Source organism: Clinocottus analis, unplaced genomic scaffold, assembly GCF_023055335.1.
Source record: "Clinocottus analis isolate CAN_PGR_092001 unplaced genomic scaffold, fCliAna1.0.p SCAF_19, whole genome shotgun sequence".
In the NCBI taxonomy this organism is placed as follows: domain Eukaryota; kingdom Metazoa; phylum Chordata; class Actinopteri; order Perciformes; family Cottidae; genus Clinocottus; species Clinocottus analis.
In genome coordinates, this window is record NW_027175920.1 from 3,815,204 (window position 1) to 3,837,363 (window position 22,160).

General features: G+C 44.2%; 1 protein-coding gene across 3 annotated transcripts in view; it reads right to left on the reverse strand.

Moving 5' to 3' along the window:
• Nucleotides 1-22,160, reverse strand: part of ptprea (protein tyrosine phosphatase receptor type Ea) — a 46,907-nt gene that overhangs the window by 2,046 nt on the left and 22,701 nt on the right. The window contains exons 2-19 of one of the 3 annotated variants that reach the window (XM_068582943.1): nucleotides 21,807-22,072; nucleotides 10,120-10,197; nucleotides 9,363-9,456; nucleotides 8,830-8,903; nucleotides 7,208-7,344; nucleotides 6,398-6,488; nucleotides 5,475-5,551; nucleotides 4,859-4,895; nucleotides 4,677-4,774; nucleotides 3,914-4,033; nucleotides 3,577-3,740; nucleotides 3,185-3,320; nucleotides 2,883-3,032; nucleotides 2,225-2,318; nucleotides 1,905-1,981; nucleotides 1,662-1,796; nucleotides 1,253-1,378; nucleotides 133-284 (exon numbers count right to left, since the gene is read on the reverse strand). In XM_068582943.1, the coding sequence (XP_068439044.1) occupies nucleotides 133-284; nucleotides 1,253-1,378; nucleotides 1,662-1,796; nucleotides 1,905-1,981; nucleotides 2,225-2,318; nucleotides 2,883-3,032; nucleotides 3,185-3,320; nucleotides 3,577-3,740; nucleotides 3,914-4,033; nucleotides 4,677-4,774; nucleotides 4,859-4,895; nucleotides 5,475-5,551; nucleotides 6,398-6,488; nucleotides 7,208-7,344; nucleotides 8,830-8,903; nucleotides 9,363-9,456; nucleotides 10,120-10,192 (1,835 nt within the window). In that variant the 5' untranslated portion in view covers nucleotides 10,193-10,197; nucleotides 21,807-22,072. Of the gene's footprint in view, nucleotides 1-132; nucleotides 285-1,252; nucleotides 1,379-1,661; nucleotides 1,797-1,904; nucleotides 1,982-2,224; nucleotides 2,319-2,882; nucleotides 3,033-3,184; nucleotides 3,321-3,576; nucleotides 3,741-3,913; nucleotides 4,034-4,676; nucleotides 4,775-4,858; nucleotides 4,896-5,474; nucleotides 5,552-6,397; nucleotides 6,489-7,207; nucleotides 7,345-8,829; nucleotides 8,904-9,040; nucleotides 9,114-9,362; nucleotides 9,460-10,119; nucleotides 10,198-21,806; nucleotides 22,073-22,160 lie in introns of those variants that run through there. The other 2 variants (XM_068582942.1, XM_068582944.1) reach the window with 2 other exon arrangements.

The window sequence follows — 22,160 nt, forward strand, 5'->3', positions numbered from 1 at the left end:
AGCTACGTCGAGCTCTCACAGAGGTTTGGAAATGCAAAAGTCTTCATACTTTAAGCCACCGCATGCAAAAACATGTGAACAGCTATTTAGAAAAGGCTCAGGTGTGTGTGTATGTGTGTGTTTTGAAGCTACCTGCAGTGTACGACTATGGGATGGTTCCCAGACTGCTGCTGCTGTCTCTGCACTGAGGCGATGATGTCGATCATGCCTTTCCCCTCGGCCGGGATGCCGATCTCCGGCCAGCCGTGGAAGTGGAAGTGCCTGATCACCCTCGTCTGTTTCTCCTTTAAAAAAAAAAAAAAAGACGAGAGGTCATCGTATCTTTCAAATAGGATTCATTTGCAGCGTACTGCAGCATAATGGAGTCGAGTTAAGCGTGCAGCAGGTGGACTGTGGACTGCTGCAGGAATGTACTGCTGAACCTCTGAAAGTGGATGTGGGTCGAATTTTATGAAATATATGAGATGTGACGCTCTCGCTTGGTAATTTAAAACACATCCTGGCCACCATATTTCCTCTGGACCACAAGAGTTTTATGTACTTCCTTTTAATGAGACAATAATGTTCGAGCCTGTGTGGCTTTACAGCGTTTTAATTATGAAATATTCACACATGATTGTAAAAAAAGGTTTAATTTATTCACTGTTAATGGTTTGTGAGAGCAGTTCCAGGAAACAGAGGCTTAAAGATGATCCAATCACAAAAATGCAGAGAATACAGAAAACTTTAAAACAGGAAACTTTTGTTTTTCTTCTTAATCATCTCATGACCCAACGATTTATGATCCTTTAACAGGGAAACATTGGACTAAACTAATTAACTGAAATACACATTGACTAACTACAGCAGAGCAATGATAATGATAACCATCGAATGATCTAATATGATTAATACATCCCTCACATAAGTACTTTCTACTTTAGACACTTCAAGTCATTTTTGCTAACAGTCTTTTTTAATATTGGCACTTTTATTTGAGCAAATGATGAATACTTTTTTCCACCACAGGAAGTAATGACAATGAATTAATTATGAGAAGAAGAAAAAAAACACGTTTTAGTGACACTTTTATGATTTCAAGTAGGAGCAATCTTACTGGCTCAAAGTTAATAACATATCGCGTGTGAAAGAACTAAAATGTTGAAAGGAATCGTTTGATAGAGCCCATAAATGCCTTTTCCTCCCGTCAGGCAAATGTAAAGTGCTGCTATCTGACTCATTAGCTGCTGTGTGATAAAGTCGATTTGCTTACCGGGACAAAGGTGAGTACCAGGTCTCGTAGACTGAACGTGTCACACAGAGTGTCTCCCTTCAACTCCACTGTGTAATCTCCGTAGGTGACCGAGTCCTCTGCCGGCAAGTATTGACAACATTTGTCCTGCAAACAACAGACAAACAGATAAGACCTTGTGCCCCGCTGCCGACGCGTTGAACACAAACTGCGGCTCAACAGATGGAATGTAAATATTCTCAGAGTACTTTTTTTTTTTGGGCTCAGAAAATAAAATACTGCACAAACATGAACTGATACTAAAAGTAACATTTGGTGAAATAAGCAGGAAATTGGATCACAGATGGTTTATGGTGCAGCGCTGCGGTGGTTAATGGAGCCATTCATCACGGCTCGCTGGCGGCCCGGTCATCAGCCGGCGACGGCTTACCTGCTCCCTCTCCTGGAGCTCAGTGAGCATGACAATGGAGTGGCATTTCCATTCCCACACCATTCTCCAGAAATCCTCCACTGTGTGTGTCAGAGGGCCCTGGGTGGCAATGAAGTAGTCCTTCTGCCTGTAGCCCTGAGTCAGGGCAAAACACACACACACGTCCTCAGCTTTCAATACCCATGAACTACTGCGTGTGTAAATGCAAGAAGGACGGCGTTAGGTAATAAAAAGGGTGCTTACATCTATAAACGACGCATTGACGTAGTCGGTGAACTCCTGACCTCTTCTCATGGAGAGAATAACTCGGTTGAAGTCATCTGAGAGGGGAATACAACAGGAAACTCCTCAAAAGCAGTTTATAAACAGGCTCACCGCGTATCGAGTAAACAGAGTGGCCCGAGTGACTCACTGAGAGGAGATTGAAAAAACGTGTCTAGATTGTAAACAGTGACACTGACAGACAATATAATCTGGGAGGTCAAAATCCAGGGCTGCTGTTATTAGTAGTGGTCATTTTTCCATAATTTGTGATTTGCCCTCTGGGTTTCCTTCTTTCTTACATGGAATAATTTGCAGAACTCTGTTCTTCTTCATGTTGGCAGGAAGGTTCCCCATTCTCATGTTCTCCTTCATTATACGCATGTTGGTCAGTTTCTGAGCAGAAATAAAGCAAAACCAAATGTTACGAAGCTGCAAACCATCCACTGTCCGAGGGAATCAGACGGTTCTGGCACTTTAAACAACTGCTTTGTGAGTATACTGGATGTAGGTAACGGTGCATGTTCAACAGCCTGTTCTTTGTCTGCACATGGAACAAACACGGCTCAGGAACAACAACTCTATTGTGTATTGTTTTGTGTATTTTTCAGGTTTTGTGTCTAATTGTTAAGGGGCTATGGGGAAAAGCACCAACTCCAGATGCTGTAACTCCTCTCTTCTGCTGCTTGAGAGAGTTTTCACAGTGCACAGTTGTTTTAGCTGTGCAAATATATTTGATGATACAACAAAACCTTACGAAATAGAAATAAGAATCTAAAAGTGTTACATCAAGTCAGATGGATTTAAACTCAACAGTTCACTATCAACACTATCGTTTTTCATTATCAACTGCCCCTGGTGTTTAAGCCATTTCTCAGTTTGCCGTGTGACATACTTAATATTTGCGTGAATGTGATCTTTTGTGGGTCAGAAGGTGAAATAAAAACTAACAGATCGTACCTTAAACTCTTCCTCGAGCCCGACCCGGTCCCCGTTTGCGAAGGTGTTGTGCAGTTTGTGCAGATGTCCTTCCAGAGAGGACACGTCCAGCTCCGTGTCCCCGTAGAGGAAGTATTCGAGCAGGGCCTGGTAGATGAACGAGTACTGCATCTGAGGGGGAAAATACACACAAACCGATCGAACACACACTATGCATAGGCACGATTTACATTTTACAGCTGATTCAGGAGGGATAATGCTCATGTCAACTGTCAACTGTCAGTGCAATGTGATAAACAGGAGGGCCCACGCCTCCAACTCACATCTGTCTGAACGAGCTGCGAGCGCTGCTCTCGTATCTTAGCGACGATCCCAAACACGTCGACTTTCTGCTCGGCGTGCATCATGTCGATCATGGCGTCGATTACGATGAAGGTCCCCGTCCTCCCGACACCGGCGCTGCAGAGACACAAGACAAACCACAATCCTCAGCCGCCGCCGCCGAGCAGAGAGAGAGAGAGACACAAAGCCACGTCTGTGCTTGAAAACAAACACATCGCTTAAGTCGCTCGCAATGTTTCCAGACGGCGCTCACAGTTTGTTCCACAGAAACAAATTGGATAATTAAACCGCTTGAGAGCGAAGTTGAGGCAAAAGCATCTCCATCCAAGTAAACAACACAATAATAAGCAGTGCGCTGCGTGAGCTCCGGTACCTGCAGTGGACCACGATGGGCCCGGCGAAAGGCGGATTGACCACCTTGACCTTTTTGAGGAACTTGAGCATGCCGATGGGGGAGAAAGGAACGCCGAAGTCAGGCCAGCTGGTGAAGTGGAGCTGGGTGACCAGCCTTGGAGTCTTCCCGGCGTCGCTGGCTTGCTACACAGGGACACAAACACAGTTAACGGCATCAAAAACATCTGCAAAATGCAATCTGGATCCCGCGGCAACAGATTTTATTCAGCTTCTCGGAATTTAGAAACCGTTTCGTTGACTTAAAAAGGAACACATGACAGCATGAACACGCTCTAAAAAAAATGCTTTCAACGCACATGTTGTATGCAGAACTTGCGTATGGTGTAGTCCACGAGGACAGTGAAGTCTTCGACCGCCACCCTCACGTTCCCGTAGCTCCAGCAGCCCTGATCCGGCCAGTACTGGTAGCACTTGTCCTGGGGAGAGATGACAGTGATGAAGTCGTCCTGTGTGAACGAGTCGCTCTTCCGGAAACGCGTTCGCGGCTTTTTACAAACTGGCTCGAGTCAAAGGCACGACTTCACAAAAGGTGAGCATTACTGATGGTAATTATGCTTCAATTTCACAGTCAGTCAGTCCAGATTAGTAAAAGGGAAGTCAATAGAAGTCCTCGCTGGGTGATTGTGATACTGAGTGGAGGACTTCATTATTATGTAGCCATCGATTTTCACATGCTGACTTAAATCTTTGCCAATTCTCTTCTTATTGATCTTTTGAGCCTCTCTCCTTGTTCGGAGAGGGCGTGCTGATTCACGTGGTTCACAAGAAAAGGCAGAGAAAACTGATGTCAGAGGGCTCGGGCGCACAGGTGTGAAATGAAGAGTTTGAATTAAGTTTCAATGGTGTCACCTTTGGCCACAACTAATGGATTCTATTTAAAGCACATCTCTTCTCAAATCTTGTTTGTGACGCTCCGTTAAGCCTCAGAGACAAACAGGAAAGACAGAGCAGAGAGCTGACTGGAGGAGGAACCCTGGAGCTCGTAGGAAAGCCTTTTTCATATTTCGTGGAGCCGAGACACATTTTAAGAAAGAAAAAAAGAAAAGAAAAATCCCTCACTTCTTTCCTTTCTTTCAGATTGGTCAGCATGACAACAGTCGCTACTTTCTGCTCCCAAATCATCCTCCAGAAATCTGCTACGGTGTCTTCTTTTGGACCTGTGAGGCAACACACATGATTTATTAAGACATGATACAGATTACATATTAATGGATTTCATTTCCAAGTGCACTATATCTTACCTTGTGCTGCTATGAACTTGTTCTTTTCCGTGTAACCCTGTTGGAGATGGACATCAAGGTAATTACATTAATCACAAGTTCAAAGATAAAGCTGCAGAACAGATACTAATGTGATGATTGCCTCTTCAAATTGTTTCCAGGTTTAAAACTTGGATGAAGTGATTGGATTGTGTAGGTCAAAGGTCAAGGTCACTGTGACCTCACAACCTTGTACTATTCTATAGAGATCTCAGGAAAACCTTGAGCAGATTTCTTCAAATTTGTCACAAACGTCCACTTGGACTCAATGATGAACTGAGTACATGTTGGTGATCAAAGTAAGTCATTATGATAATGTATACAATAGAAATTCATATTAATTGTCTCAGAGGACAGAATGATAAAGTCATGACATTTTGAAGAGACATGGATGTGAAATCGCGTGTCCGTTATTCTTGTTTAATTACATCGGGAAAAAAACTTTCGAGATGAAATTGTTACCAACCATCAAGCTGATTTATCAAAGTCAAATCAGAACAAAATTAGGCACTAATTGTTCATTTTGCTACAATGTTGCCATCTAACAAATGAATGTATCATGTTCAGCAGAATAATGAAAAAAACAAGCACAACTCACATCAATGTACGAAGCGTTCACGTAGTCTGAACTGGGATTCCCATCCAGCTGAGTCAGCACCACTCTTGAATGATCATCTGTCGAAAAGTTTAGAGAGTTACAGCAAAACAAACAATATGTAACAATACTCTGAATCATATCTGATCATATTGCACTTTTTGGAAATACATGCATCTGCTTTCTTGCCGAGAGTTAGACAAGAAGAGGAATACCGCTCTCATGTTTAAACAGTAAATATGAAGCTACGTCCACCATAAAAGACGGGAAACACAGCAGTCTCCTCCGATTGCCTGGCAACTGCTTCTGGCAAACAAATTGCCCAGCACATAATTAGCCATTTTATGCGAGGTTTACTTTTACAAATTGATGTGTGCCATGTTGTTTTCCCCTCTTCAAGAGAGTTATTTGTGGTTCACCAATTGTGTTGCGTTCCAACGTTGTAGCCGTGAGAAAGAAAGCTGCAAAGTGAGTAAGTCCCGCCTCCCAATGCAGTCGGTGAATGTTCTAGTCCCGCAGCATTTGAAAATTAATATCGTAAAAAGGAAATTATCACCGGTATCCCGTTTCAAACAGCACTAAGTTGCCAATTTATTTTACAGCTTTTGTAGAGTTCAGAAGAGACATAAAAGTGGTATCAGTCTTTTCATCCAATCCTTTCATCCTATAACTACGCAATTAAATATTAATGAGACAGAGATGAGTGAAAGGAACTCCAACTGTATGAAGGAAGAAGAGGGAGGAAGCTCTCGGGACTGAGGTGCTTCCTCGTGAATGAATGCATGAGCCTGAAACTCACATAGCACCAAAGCCACGTGCGCACACACACACACACACACGCACACACACACACGGGCAGGAAGCTGTGAGCTCTGCGTCTGAGGCCAAAGAAAATCTAGATGCTGCAGAACAGAAAGTAAACTCACAAGGAAGGATGTTGGGGTATCTGTTCTTCTCCTTGTTGTCGTCCTTGTTGGCCTCCTCATACGTCCCTCGGGCATTTCCCCCTGGCAAGGACTGCAAAGCGTGATTACAGTTATGTTCTACACAACCTCCCGTACTGACTTTTAAGTGCCCGTGACCCACGCCCCGCGCTGTACGTTGGGCTTCGTGGATGTGGATGTCGGCACTTCCTCTGCTACCTCCAGCGAACAGTATTAAAACTTCCTCTGTCTGTGCTGGCAAGCTGAATTAAATGATACTGAATTGTTACATGAAGCATGAGTCATGTATGGTTTGACTCAGATACCCAATCATAGACACAAGGGTATTTTTCATGGGTGTGTGTTTCATGGGTTGTATGTGTACACTATGTGTCATATGTGTCACGGACAATGCGATAGAAATAACTCCAGTAGTTTTCCAGACACGTACGTCTGGATCTTCTGCCTTCTCATGAACACACAGCGCATTACAGCTGTAGAGGGAAAACCCTTTAACTCCACTTTTAGATATCCTGTTGGTGGCTTTCAAATGATATTTAATCGTTGACAGTACTTGATGATTACAATCATGCAGGGCTAAATAGAGCTTTACAAACGTACAACAGAGATGTTGCCATTGCTGAGTGTCTCAAATGAGTCAAACGCAGTTTGAACCCACATTTCTTTAAGAAGAAGCTGCCTCACAGAACTTATTGAAACAGTACAAAAACAGTACTTCCAGCACTTTGTTCAGAAGACAGACAACTTTACCACCACCTGCTAACTTCCGGGCGGGGGAGCGGGGACGCTTACATTGAACTCCTCCCTGAAGAGCTTGCCATCGTCAGCTGAGCGGAGCCTCTGCTCCTCCTCCAGGTGATCCACTGGGATGGGGAAGTAGGTCTTGGAGGTGGAAGGGGATCTGGGCAGCAGGACCACCGTCTGTTGCTCTGTGCGGGAGAACAGTCGGGGGGTTTATTATCCCGGCTGGACTGATGGAGCTCAAAAATAAAGTTGAATTATATGCTGTGTTCAAGAAAACAACTTCATTATTCAATTCATGAAGAATGATCGGCTCAGAGAAATGATTTCTAAAACAGGATTGGGTTTTTAAAAGACCTGGTGGTTCCCAACCAGATGTAGCCCTGTCAGACGACACACTTATCGAACACTAGTTGTTACAGTAATGTTTTTATGCGCCTGAAAGTGCTCATGCTGTTTGTTCAAATACACAACTACCACTTGTGGTGGCAGAAGGATGTTTCAAGCATCTACCTTGTAACTAAAAATATAAACCGTTTAACCATTTCTGTTTCAGCTATTCTCTTTTTTTTTTTAATCTCAGTAGCAACACGTAGCATTCACATATCCTCCCAGACTCTATATAAGGACTTTAAATTAAAATAAAAAAAAGTCAACTGTCAAAGTACCCCTGGTTGGGAATCACTGAATTAAACAATACGCTTATTGAATTCCTTCACAAACATCAAAAGACCAAGCTGACTTCAAATCTTTAGACATGTTGGTGTGCATTCGCCTACACCTTGACAAATAAAACTAAAAGAGGGGTGTAAGTATTCGATGATCACCAAACATCAACAGGCGTTAGAGAACCAAAAGGAGCCCGAGAGAGAAGCCGCCTACAGCACCACGTCGGCAGGTTTTTGAACGGAAACCTCTCTGAAGCGTTTCGGTTAATGTAGGTTGAGAAAGTACTGAGAGGAGTGTTAGTAACATGAGTGTTCTGATACCGCCACCCTGTACTGTATACCTGACCTGGTGGCACAGTGGTGTATAACGACTCAGTACTGTATCCAAACTCTAAAACACAACACATATCAAATCAGCGCACACACACACATGTACATAGTCATACAGGCAAAACAAAATATATGTTTGAATAAAAGGATTTGATTCACTTTGCTTTGTGTTTGTTACCACAGTGGGTGTTTTCCAGCCACATATCCTCCTTGCATTCCTATCTGCAAGAATACAACTCGCTCTGTACTCTCCATTGTAATGTCAGATAAGAGAAGATGTATCTTCTCCTCGATACGAGGTACTTCCTGTCAAGTCCCGTAGCCGTGAACATCAGTCACACTTGTTCAGCTCTGTCATTGAACGATGCCGCTCAAAGCAGAGAACTAAACGAGTCATATTTTTTACATGCATGTGTCAAAAAGCTGCAAGATGGTATCACATCTTCTCTTCCCCATATTAACCACAGGAAGTACACAACCACAATGCAGTGATGAGACAGCCTGCACATGCATAACGCTGATGCCTTTCAACCCTCCATCCGTCTTCCTCAACCTCTCTCTTGCTTCATGGCATTCATGGCATTCTCTCTCCATTTCTTTTAAATGCAGTACAGTCGTTTTCACAATCTACAATCTGTCCCGCTGCTTCTCACCATGTCCAATTTCCAACATTACCTTGTTCCTCCAAGATGCCATTTGGTATCTTCTTGTCAACTGTTGTGACGACTGCTTTTCTTTGTTTTTTTAACCTGCCGGAAACAAACACAATAAAATGAGAATATAACATAAGTTTCAATGATGCCATGGTCATGGAGTTCAACTTTCCTTTTTAACTCAGATCTACAAAATGAAACTTGAAGATCTCCCAAAAGCCGGTCGAACCTACCATCTTAAACTCGAAAAGCTATTCTTTCTCATTAGCTGATGTCTTGGAAAACCGGCGCTCTAGTCCAAATGTGGTAGCGAATTTGTTCTGTTTTGTTGCCCCGTTTAGGTCCACTGTCAAAGTCTGACTGCCTGCTCTCTCTCGAAGCATGAGAGGGAGTCAGCTAGCGGCGCTTCCTGACTGGGCTCCGCCTCAATGACTAAAAGGAGGAAGTGTTTGTCACCCTGAGCTCTGCCCCCTCGAGTCGGGATCACAGCCAGTCAGCGAGGGCTCTGGGAGGGGGTGAGTGAGTCCTTGCTGAGGGGTTGGGGAGGACTTTTACCTGAGGAAGTACCAGGCTAGCAGTGCGATGACGAGCAGCAGCAGGGACAGGACCAGCACGGTGGGGAGGATGTGCTGGCTGTGGGATGTCACGTCTTCTGAGGAAGGAGGAGAAGCAGAGTCGGGGGGTCAGTGAGCAACGGCAAGAAAGAAGCAGCACGGCCGACCATTTTATTTTATATATATATATATATATATATATATATATATATATATATATATATATATATATATATATATATATATATATATATATATATATATATATGCGCCTGTATGCATTAATTAGTTTGAGCCATGTGCATATTGCATGACTGATAACAACTTCAAAAACAATACTTGGCATATTCGATGCTCTCCTCTGTTTGCAGGCCTGATTTAAGAGCTGGCCTCTGCAGTATTTCGTCTGCAGAGATAAGTCTCGGCTCATGTCGTTATGTCTGTCTGACAGAAAATGAGAGGCTTTAAGTGTGTAGACTCAGCCAAGAGTCACAGCCACACAGCCAACTGTTAGCTTTGTTTATAAGGACGCACAATGAGCCGTAAATTACAATCCAGAGCTGCTGAAGTTCATTGTCATCCGGTAATAACAAGGCTGTAGAAAAGGCTATTATCAAGCAGGAAGACACATTATAATTATATCTCAGGGAAAAGTGATGACTGCAGTGGTTGGCAATGGGATTTTATTGCTTTCTTAAATGGTTCAGTGTCGTTTAGTCTCACATGGCGAGGTCCATTGCCCTTGTCACTATGCATACCTTGTGTGTGGTTGCCATTGCCGGTGGAATTGGTTGTTGTTGTGGTTGCCACCAAAAACAGAAGTGGAACCATTGTGGCTGCAGAAAAACAAAATGAAGAAGGAGGATATTGAATTTAGTGGCAGACATGTTTGCAAAGTAAAGACTCATGGGAACATGGACGCTGGATAATCTCTCCATTGAGGGAATAAAAAAAGCTTTTGACAGATCTGAGACATATTTCTTTATCCATGACTGTTGCTTCCAGGAATGTGCTCATCGGTGCAAAGTTCATGGCGACACAATGGAACAACAAACTCACATCCTGGTCATTCATTAGCCCTGTCATGAATTGTACAGTGTAATGCCCAACATGTCCACAAGGAGGCACGATAATCAAATATTTGAACAACAAGGCGGCCACCATAACACCCTCGCCAACCCATTGAGAAAAAAAATGTCAAAAGATAACATCCAAGCCAAGGAAACATCCGTTTATATATTTCTATCAAAAGAAAAAACATCCGTCCTCAAATACCATTATTGTAACCATTCCATGCTTACCTAATGTGTACACACACACACACACACACGCACACACACACGGACACACACACACACACACGGCCTGAAAGAGGCTTAACACCTTCACACTCTACTCTTTGCCACCTCCCCTCCTCCTATTTGATAACCTCCCAACTACACAAGCACTCATTTACGCACACACACACACACACACACACACACACGCACACACACACACACACACGCACACGCGCACACACACACACACACGCTCTGTCCAGCGCCCCTACACTCCCACACAGTGACATCCAGGAGTCTCAGCTGAATGACTCTGATCATTCCTTCTCCCGAGGAGGAGGGGAGGCTGAAGGAGCATCTCCGATCGATTCTAGTCTTGGAGCATTCGAGCAATACACTTAACTTCTTTTGAAATCTGCTCGCAAGGTTTGAAAAACAATCAGCCTTGAAATGTTTGAAAGTTTTATTTCAACAAAAGTTGGATTCCAAGCAATCCGTGCCAGCACAGAGCTGCTATCACCCCATAATGAAGCAGAGCAGAGTGTGCTTTGTCTCCCGAAGGCTGCAGGTGTGTGTGTGTGTGTGTGTGTGTGTGTGTGTGTGTGTGTGTGTGTGTGTGTGTGTGTGTGTGTGTGTGTTGCTTTGCAGCTGCGGTGAAGAGAAAGCCCAGGCCAAGAGCATAGTCAATGAAGACACTGTGTGTTGAAGCCTCCACGCTGTGCCGCAGTGTCCTGTAATGTGTCCAGACAGGACACCGGAGGAATGCGGAGGCAGCCGAGCAGAGACACTGACTGCAGCAAGGAGAGAGCGAGAGAGCTAGAGAGAGAGAGAGAGGGAGCAGAAGGTCCAGGTCAATAATATTTCCTGGAGCGATTAATAAACCCTGACATGTCCCTCCGTTCCACGGGGGAAGACTGATGAGAGAATTCTAATGAGAGCAGAGAAGAGAGGAGCGCCGAGCCTCTCCGGCTCTCCTCCCTCTTTAAGGCTCTCTCTGCAAATGTCACGAGCCTGGATGAGGGGGAGGTTATTGAGCCCGCTTGGTGTGTACACAGCGTGTGGATCCTTAGGGCAGTGCTATGTGTATAAGACTTGAGGTTTTGTGATGTGGAAATTCACTCACGGTGCCGTTTGGGACTTTCCACTACACAAGCTGCGATGAATTTTATGTACGCTGGCTCTGTTTGTTTATGTGCGTTCGGTGGCTCAACGGGGACCGCCAGCAGACTGCTCCCAGCGAGTCCTGAGGCTGTGTCTTTTGGTGAAGTGCTGCAACCTCTTGTAAGCGTCCCCGAGCTCCTGGCTTCCCCTTTCCCCTCCATCACCTTCTGAAGATGTCCCCCCCGTCCCCGGAGGGGATCAAAAGGCCGTTCCGCCGCTCTCAAGCGTGTCCCGGCTCGTCATTGCAGTGGTCTCCAGCCCGACCTCTTCAGCATCTGTGAGGAGAACGCCAGCTTCCTTTCCTCCTTCTTTAAGGGGAAATTTCCCATGGTTCGCTATAAATAACACTGCTTCCCATTCCTCGGGATATCTTATCTCGACTTCTCCATTTCTCCCCACTCAGCATAAACCAGTCGAGACCACAAGTCTCAGATTAGACCATTAGCATTAGTCATCGTTTAGCTTGAGTCGGGCTCGGCAAAGAGCTATCATCACACTGTCTGTGCCGTCATCTGTGTATTGTCTTTTCTCCATTCAGCCCTCTGCAGCTATCCTCCAACAATCAGCCTTAATGAAAATAGGTCATGGGAGATGTCAGCTCTGAGGAAGCTCTAAGGCGTCTTTATTTTTTTCCGATAGGAGACATTTGTAAAGGGTATTGTCTTGGCCAGCTATACAGACGGTTATTTTTGTAGTGTACGAGTCCAGAGTTACCCAGAGTTCACTCTGTCTCACAGTGGGTCAGTATCGACCTGGGCGACAGAATGGGAGGACTCAACTGTGTTGACAGGACCTCCCACACCAATTCAATACAATTCAATTAGACCACTTAAATCACTGCAGAGTCATCAACACAGAATATAAAAGGTTATTTTCCAAGTCAATCGTATTAAAATACTCGCCTGCCATATCTACATTGAAAGTTATCAGCGTGTACTCATTCATCCTCTCCACATTGGCTATGAGGCGATTCCTTAAGTAAAAGATCAAATGTGAGGCTTCGGCAATCTAAGTTAGCCAAATCAAATGGGTGTCCTCCAAATGTAGTGCTTTTAATTCAATATTCATTGTTGAGCTGCAGTAGAGAGATGTAACCTAGTGACTCTGAGTTGATTGTATTGGGATTATTAAGTTATCCTTTTACCTCATTTTGTTCTGGGCAAATTTTAGTAAAAAGAAGAAGATATAACCAACATTAAGTCACAGATGGTGAAAGCATTTGTATGATGTACTTGTTTTCTTCTTCTACCGATCATGTTGCTTCATTAAACTGCATTTGCATACAATAACATGACTGTTTCACTATACACTGATGCATTAACAGCCCGACGACAGCCTTCCACACAGGAAGAGCCACAGACTTTTTTTTAACGACGTCCCACATTAGCTAACAATGTGCATCGTGTGCTGGATTTGAACTACCGTATGGGATATACGACTCTGAGGCAAACAGGACACAGAGTGAGCGGGTAAAAGCAAATCCACAGCAATTTTCACTGGAATCTAATTACTAATATTTGTTTTAACGTCAGCATGCATTTTTTTGTTGTTGTGTCATAACAGAAAAGTATCATCTAGCCCTGCTTGCGTACTGTACATGACAACACTCAGAGCTGGTATGAACCGTGTGCCTCACAGCTCTGTCTCCACTGATTACAACCTGTCACCTTTGAATACCTGCAATCCTGACACACACACACACACACACACACACACACACACACACACACACACACACACACACACATACATCAGAATACCACAAGGCAACAGAGAATACAAGCAGGCCTCTCTTTGCTTCTTTATCCTTGCTCCAGACATGAAGCAGGCAGAGTGGGAATTCTGACTCGAATAAACTGAATCTTGTGATATTTTTAGTCCCAATCCAGAAAGCTGATAAATGTTCTTGTCTGACAGTGTTTTGTTTGTGCGGATGAGCTATACCTCCCCGTGGTCTTGTGTTTTCTTTCCTCCTTGTGGTGTGCTTCTCTGCTCTCTCATTCTTTCAGTCTGGCTTGTGAAAAGTGACATAATGATACCCCCTCGCAGATCTCCAGTTTTTTTGCCTCACTAATTAGCACCAGAAAGCGAACCATCAAAAAGAAGAGGACAAGCTCGCAACAACGAGAGGATAAGCCCTCTGACAGGGAACATGGTGTTCTGTTGCATTGTGGCGTCCCTGAGACAGAGCACTGTCAGATCCACTGACTGTGGTTTCTCTGGGCACAATCGCTCTGTCCCTTCCAATACGTCAGCTGGGGAATTCAGAGAATGGGTGGTGGGTGTCGGGGCGATATGACAGGGAGGGCGGGCAGTAGGTACATCGTGTCCTCTGAGGAAAACGCTGCCAGATCATTTACCCTTTAGGTGACAGTTTAAAAAATAAGATACATACATACATACACACACACACACACACACACACACACACACACACACATATATATATCTAACTGAAACCTGCAAGATGGCTCAATAGAGGAAAAGCAACCGGTAACCTTTAGCTATCTTTCAGTTCCTCAGAGAATTAGATGAGAAGATCGATACCACTTCCGTATCTCTACGTGAATATGAAGCTACGCGCCTAGCTTAGCTAAGGGCAAAACAGCTAGTTTGGTTCTCTCCACATGTAATAATAAGTCTGCCTGGCTTACAGCAGCTCTGGATCGGACGAATCAACGTGTTATACATTTATTTAATCCATAAAAAGTGTAAAAAGCGACAACCTATGGCTTGCCGTTTCCTGCTGCCTCCAGTCATTATGCTAAGCTAAGCAAATAGTCTCCTAACAGTAGCTTCAAATTGAATAAATATATCCGAGAGAGGTATTTATCTTTGCAAGAGAACAAACAACTTCCTTAAATGTCTTTTCTACAAACTTTGAAATGCACACAGAAACATGTATTATGATAAATGTGGCGAGGCAGATGAAGTGTTTGATTACGGGAAATACATCAGTTAGCTGACCAGAAACAACTATTTAGTCTCACATTATTCAATATTATTTTTCAATTTACACAAAGTAAAAAAAGTACAACACTGATTACCTGAAGTGATACGCAGCAACATCAACGTAACATTAGAGATAGTTGAGCTTTTTAAGTGCAGTTCTGTGAATAATGAACTCGCCTAATTTGTTCTGTTCTGTGTGGCCGATAGCATCAGTGTCATTGATGTAATTTTCAATATTCTCATCTTTGCTTCCTCTTAGTATCAAAAAGTCCCCAGCGAGCAAAACAGAGACGCTTTATAAATACTGTAAATATAGAACAAAGCCACAAGAGCAGATCAGTGTGATCATGAGTCATGTTGTGTTTGGATGCTATATTATTTTTGTTTCTGTAACTATAGAAACAGGTGTCAAATTTAATCTGTCATGGCTACCACGGCAGAAAGGTGTTGAAAGTGTGTTAGGGAGCGGGTGATTGTGTGTGTGTTGTACACAGCATGTGTGTTTTCACACATGTGTTGCACAGTACTACAGGCTTACAAACGTATTTGTCCAGTAACAAAAGTACAAAGCTTCAATAAATTAGCAAAATCATTAAAAAGGTGTCAAGTTGCATTATGGGAAGTGAAGATTAAATGCTTTTTGCAGCATGACCCATTTTACGGGTTAAAGGTCAGGATACCTCAACCTCTGCAGCATCAATTTCTGGCATCGTATTTTTTTTTTTAAATGCCTCTCCCATGAGTCTCCTAACTTTACTGAAATACAAAACAACTGCAGCACTCGTGAAACTTAAAAAAACAAAGATTTTTGACCAGAAGACTGCAGGAAGTTTACAAGTTCTCGCTTTCTGTTTCAGTTGCTCGTCCTCAGATCGCTGCGCAGCTCTGGTCTCGGTGCTCTCTGCCTGTGGGGAGCTGCAGAGTGTCGAGCTCGGCCGGGTTAGCTATTTAAAGGACAGTGCACTACATTCACAGTCTTAGCTGAGGAAATGGAGCCGGGGTGTCCATCTGCTCTCACAGATGTGCGACTGCTTCCACAGAAATGTCGCCCGCAGTTGGACAAAGTGACCAGCGTTGCTCTTTCTAAACTCATCCAGCGATTCCTGTCGATTACATCGATTATCTAAATTCAGACTGTGACAAACTATTCATTTTAAGATTTTAAAAAGTACACTTTAAGGGACATTTCTTTTTTCAACCTCTATTTTCCCCAAATAAAAAGTTTTCTTGACCTCTCGCTTGATCCAGATGTTTGTTGTCGTGGCCAACAAAGTCTGTACTCCAACACAACGAACTCTGTCAACAACCGCTCTCCAACTCGCACTCAAACGCTACATGACAGAGGAAAAAAAACCAGACCGGATCAGGCAAAAGGTAGAATCCTTTGCATAATGTTGTCAGAGATTTATGATAACAATCAGAAAAAGAGAAAAGCACTTCAGTGGATGTAAAAATTGATATTGAGGCATTTCCTTGTTTGACATTTTAACCTGTTTAGTGGCTAAAGTCGACAAGACTCTAGCTCCATACAGGTACAATTAAAACAAAATTGTCCCCATTATTCACAAAAAAGGTGGAAAATAGGTTAAACTATTAAGCAATTTGAAAGTTGATTTGGACCTGTTGCTGCCTTTAAAAGAGAAAAGTACCAAACAACCTATTGTAATGGATGATGTAAATGTCATATTTCTGCTGATATGTAATAAGTTCATGAATAAAATAACTTTTTCTGCATGTAAATAGTAAGAACAGTATTATTGTTATTATCAGGAGTAGTTGTAGTACTGTGTCACACTCTGCAGTGTCTCACACCAGCACCAGCTAAAGCAGCATTATACAGTAACTCTGCAGCACTGCACTCCTCCATCCTCCTCTTCCTCCTCCTCCTCCTAGCGTTGTCATTAATCAATTCTTGCCTCCTTCCCAGGGCGTCCAGACGCTGTAGCAGTGGTAATGACCTTGGAGACCCGCTGGCTCCGCTCTGCAGTGTCAGCCCTCCACCTCTACGGGAACAAACGGGGCCACTCAACGCCGAGATCTTCGCCGAACGTGGGAGAAAATGCACGTGTGTGTGTGTGAATACTGCCGGTGTTTTTGCATCCAGGAAAAAAAACTGAAGAAAAGAACCAAGTAACAAACAGTTTTTTTGCCACTGCTTGAGAAAAAAGAAAGAAAAAAAAGTGGTTGTTGGTGCCAAGTTCAGGACATAACATCCTGTGGACACGATGTCAGACGCTAAAAGCACTGCCATTAGAGTAGCCCTCACTGTAAATAACAGCTTTTAGCTGCTGCATATTAGTTAAAAATAACATGCTGCTCGATGAGAAGCGATTATTGATAATCCTCTTAAAAACATTCCAGCCGCAACATTTGCAAGCAGCTCTCATTTAGTGTATAAGTTAATGCCTTCGGCGGTTAAAGCGTTTAAAAGCTACTGTCACATCCTGGTGAGGCTTGGAAAACCAAGAGCCTAATTGGTAGTAAATATTTACTCCAGCCTGTCGTCTGCACTGGCAAACGCCACATCTGAGCTTGGACTCGGTCGACTCGTCAGAGCGTTGTTGTGTCGCGTGTGTGTGAGAGAGAGACTCTCACACGTGCGCACACACAGTCACTGTAAAGGAGCCAGACGAGCTTGAAATCACTTCAGATTCACAGAGTTACACGTCTGCGCAAGCATACATTTCTTTCCCAAAAATCGGCCGGCAGTTGGCATACACAGCTAAACTGCCGAGCCTCTTGGCATGGAAAACACACACAAATCCACAAACGCTTCAGCGGGGGATCCCTGGGAAAAAAAAAAACACGTGTGCCAGGGCCTGCGAGGAGGACCACCGTGCCAGAAACCATTCCACTAGTGGTCCATCATGTGTGTGTGTGGTGGACAATCTCCCCCTTTGAGGGTCTCATCATGTCCTCCAGTCCCCCCTTTACACCTCCACCTGACAGCATTGAACACAGAGGCATCCATCTTTCTCCCACCTTGACACCTCTGGGATTTACCTCCTTCCATCTGTCAATTATTCAGAGGCAGCGCAATTACGGCCTGGAACCAGAGCCGCCGATGGCCGGAGTAATGCGCGGCAGCTGGGCTGGAAATGACGAAACCACCGTCGTGACACTTCTCATTATCACCCAGTGCTCTGTGATTACCGGCACTGTGTGCTATGAGCAGGTATTAGTGTGAGAGACATGTGGAGGGAAAGAGAAGAAGAAGAAGGGATTGGGCATAAAGATGGGAGCCTGTCAGCGTGGTGATGGATGGGAAACGTCTTAACTCGTAGGACCATTAAGAGGACAAAAGTGTAACATACTGTACGGTGGTAAACTATTGAATATGAGAGGAGGGTCCTTTAGGTTGGTCTAAGTACAAGTTGAATCAAGGTGGGTGTTACCGTCATGTTTTCTGAGTATGACTAGCAATTTGAATTTTGGAGCAAGCAAAAATTGAGGCAAAGACGCCTACAGCTTAAAAAGAAGCCCCTCCAAAAACTGGAATTTAACAGAAACCATCCCAAATACGTGTCTTTGAGGCTATAAATTGCCACTAACGAACACAGGGAGCAGTCCTCTGGAAATCCATGTAGCTGTTGGAGCAAATTGCAGAGCAGCTGAAGCGCAATGAGCCTCAACGTGAGTGTCCTTTTAGAAGCAATCAATACAAAATAAAAAAAAAAATTCTCATTTTACGTGTGCAATTTGGAGACACAAAATATCCTCCTGTGTGTTTGCAACTTCTTCTCAAGCATGCACACACGAGCTAAAGAATGCTAAATGAACTACTAAATGAAAAATAGCACGTTTGAGTCTGGAAAATAGTAAACTATGATTATCAACAACTGACATAAACTGTAGAAACGTGACAATGCAGGCAGGCTGTAACCTTTAGCTCACTCAAACACTCACGCATGTCAAGTTTTTTTCTCAATATCATAGATAAGTAAATGTACATGGGACAATAACCTCCAATCTTCACACCGTGACTGTACTGTGTACCGTGACACCAGAACACTGTTAAACCAACAGTCATTGTATAAACAAACATGCAAATGAGGCACAGATACTGTAATTTCCGGGTGTGATTAGACTTTGTGCCAAACCGCATCCTTCCTGATCATAAGCTTACGCATCAGAATAAATCTGAAACATGGAACAAGAGGATGACCGGCGGTCACACTACGGGTAAAACACCTCTTATGATCATAAATCCCTCAGAAGTCTTTTTTTAGATCGTTTTAATGGTCAATAAAAAGGATTAAATAGATTAGAATGTACTTCTACGTATAGAGTCATAACAGCTGACTCAGATGGCGTCTGGGAGCCTGGTTTTAGAGCATTACAACCGACCACGCTGCCTTTCCCGGAAAACGCATGGCTCATTGTACATGTCATTTTATTCCGGCGTTGAAATAACAGGTAATTGAGAAATCCTGCGGGATAAAGAAACCTAATTCACTCAAACCAGAATGAATTGCAGTGTCAGTGGCTGTAGTGATGACAATCCACACTGCTTTTCTACTGCCGTGAGACTTATTTAACATCAGTGCTGACGCGCAGACTGAAACAGATCTGGCTCTCGGAGAAAAGCACCCCGGGGAGAGCGAGAGGGGATTCTTGATTAGGACCCCCATTTTTAAAAACACAGAGAGACGGAGATAACCACCAGATCCAACCCTTTCATTCCCTGAGAGAAGGATGGGGAGGGCAGCGGTGGAGAAACGAGTGATAAGCACAGGCGGGAGAACAAAAAGCCACTTGATTCTGAGGGGAGGAAGAGAGGAGGAAGAGGAGACGTGGGACCAGCTGGGATAAGCGGACGGCCCACGCTGCTGCTGTGCAGCGATAGAGCCGACCTGTCTGCTCGGTGCAGACTATAAAACCCTCCTGTGACTTTTTCAAAGTGGATGTGAGGAGTGGTTTCTGACACGTTCACAGGCTGTCTGCACGGGAAGCGAGGGGGTTTTACTGTCAAACAGCTGCGGTTTCCACAGCAAAACCGCAGCGTCGCACTTCATCTCCCAGAATAGGAACGAGCCCATTTAATGCTCCCTTATCACAAACCCAACGACAGCAGGTTTGGCACACGCATCGGGAAAATAGTAGTTTATTATCACTACTATTGTCGTAGTCCACAGCAGCCTGCCTCCTATAGGAGGAACTAGAAGTGGTAGCACAGTAATTATGTTACTCAAACCCCAACCCAACAGATTTTTTCACAATCCTCAAGACCCCGACAGGTCACATTATGAGCAGGACTTTGTTGATTAAGATTGTGTAACCCTGTTGTTTGGCCTATTCTATAGGAATATGAGTCATTCAGTGGGGCCTTGGGAACCATAGGGAGCATTGTCCTTCCTCCTAAGCAGCCTTGTTACACGAACGAGAAAGCACACACACACACACACACACACACATGCACACACACACACACACACACACACACACACACACACACACACACACACACACACACACCATATGGAGAGCAAACCACTATGTCGAGAACTCGCCACCCGCTTGAGAAAAAGGAAGTGCAACATCCAGTCCTCACACGCTGCTGACAAAAGCTCTGTGAGACGGGCGGGCATGCAGGGAGAGGCTTGACCCGCCACTAACAAACCCCTGACCGAAGGCACGAAGAAGGAAGAGGCGGACGAGGAGAGGAGATTTCGGTATCGCTAAATCTTCAGACAAATATTTTGGACCTGCAGGCCACGAGGGTCAAAAGCTCGGCTGATACCTCGAAAACTAGAAGAAAACTAAACTGAAACTGTATCACAATGTTTGCCCAGAGGAGCTGACAGATTGGTTTTACTGGACAGGTTTATTCCTTATATTATCAGGTTTCTTTCAAGGGAAGCTGTGAGCCCTTTTTTACCTTCTTTTCTTGAGAGTGAATACACGTTGAAGGTTGAATAGCGACAGGGGACTGCAGCACTGTGTCAAGAGACAATACAAATGAGGTGGGAAAGAAGCTTTGAGAAAAGTTGAGGGGGCAAAATAACCTTCCTCGAAGGAAAAAAAAATCCTTTTGCTATTTTAAAAACATTTCAAAAGTGCATTTGAAACGTCAGAGTGTCCTCTATATTCCTCCTTCACCTCTTTAAGATTCTCCTCAGCTTACAATTGCGAAGTGTGATCTGGGTCACGCTCTCGACAAAAGCTACTTGCACATAGTTCATGCGTGCCTGTGTGGATATTGTGTGTGTGTGTGTGTGTGTGTGTGTTTCTGCAGTGTAAGCACATGCTGTTCTCCATCTGCTGTTTGATAGAGACTGTTTCCTTTCCTGTGCAGCCAGCCAACCAGCCAGCCTTCCTGCACCGCTCAGCTCCAGAGCGGAAACGGGAACAAGACTGCCACACACTCCTGACAAAAACCCTGGATAAGATACGTACACATGCAGACAGATGTGGACAGACAATGACTCGGACACACATTTTTAACACAAACACAGTCTCCTCTCCTTTCTCTTTGATTCCGTCTCCTTCAGGCTTCTTCAGGCTTTTGTTTTTCCAATCTCCCATCGACTGTACGCTCCTTTTATTGTTCATATTTTGATGGTCATTAAACCGCTTGGCGGGGACCAAAATATTTAATTTGCGCCACAATGAAGGTGATTGTTCAAGACAAGAAAAGTCAAAAGCATGGGTGTTGAGAGGCTTACACAGGTATGCAATCTCTTATTAGCCACTGAGAATGTGTAACAACAGGTTGTGTATTAAACACAATATGAATACAAACGGCTGCAAGCTGCCCGGTCAAATGAATGGCGGTTTTAACGACAGTATGTGTGTTCTCACTACTGTTTCAAACTACTGTCCAACTTCCTGTTTCTTGGTCCTCGTTTCCAGAGGACACAGCCATCAACCTCTACCCTTACATCACCAGATAGAGGAAGTGACAGAATGGCCACAACTATGCCGGGAACTCATGATCACCAAAGCAAACGCACAGCTCGAGTAGTTGTGCGTCCGAATGAAAAGCTGCAAAACTCACAGCAGAGACGACCTCAACTCATAAGAAGCTCCTCTCAGCAGGTGAATACATTTACCTGGATGAGTGTTGATTCAATGTATACTGATTCTCGGATCCATAACGGGCGTGGCAGGTCACATGCTTCCCGACAGAGTCCAGTAGGTCACATCGTCCTCGTCGTCCTCGGTGGACTGAAGCTGGAGGGTGGGGCAGTGGTGCTCTGCTCTCCCGCCCGGTGAGGTGAGACCGTCCTGGGCTCCAGGCGGCGGCGACTCGCGGGTCTCAGCCCTTCACCTCCAGGGGCTCACCGAGCAGCAGCCAGCCTCGGATGCTGGTCACCACCTTGATTTAAACACAAGGCGGAGAGCATGTTAGATCATTAACAACACGACACAGGCTGAAAAAGCAGCTGGAGAAGGGGGGAAGTTCC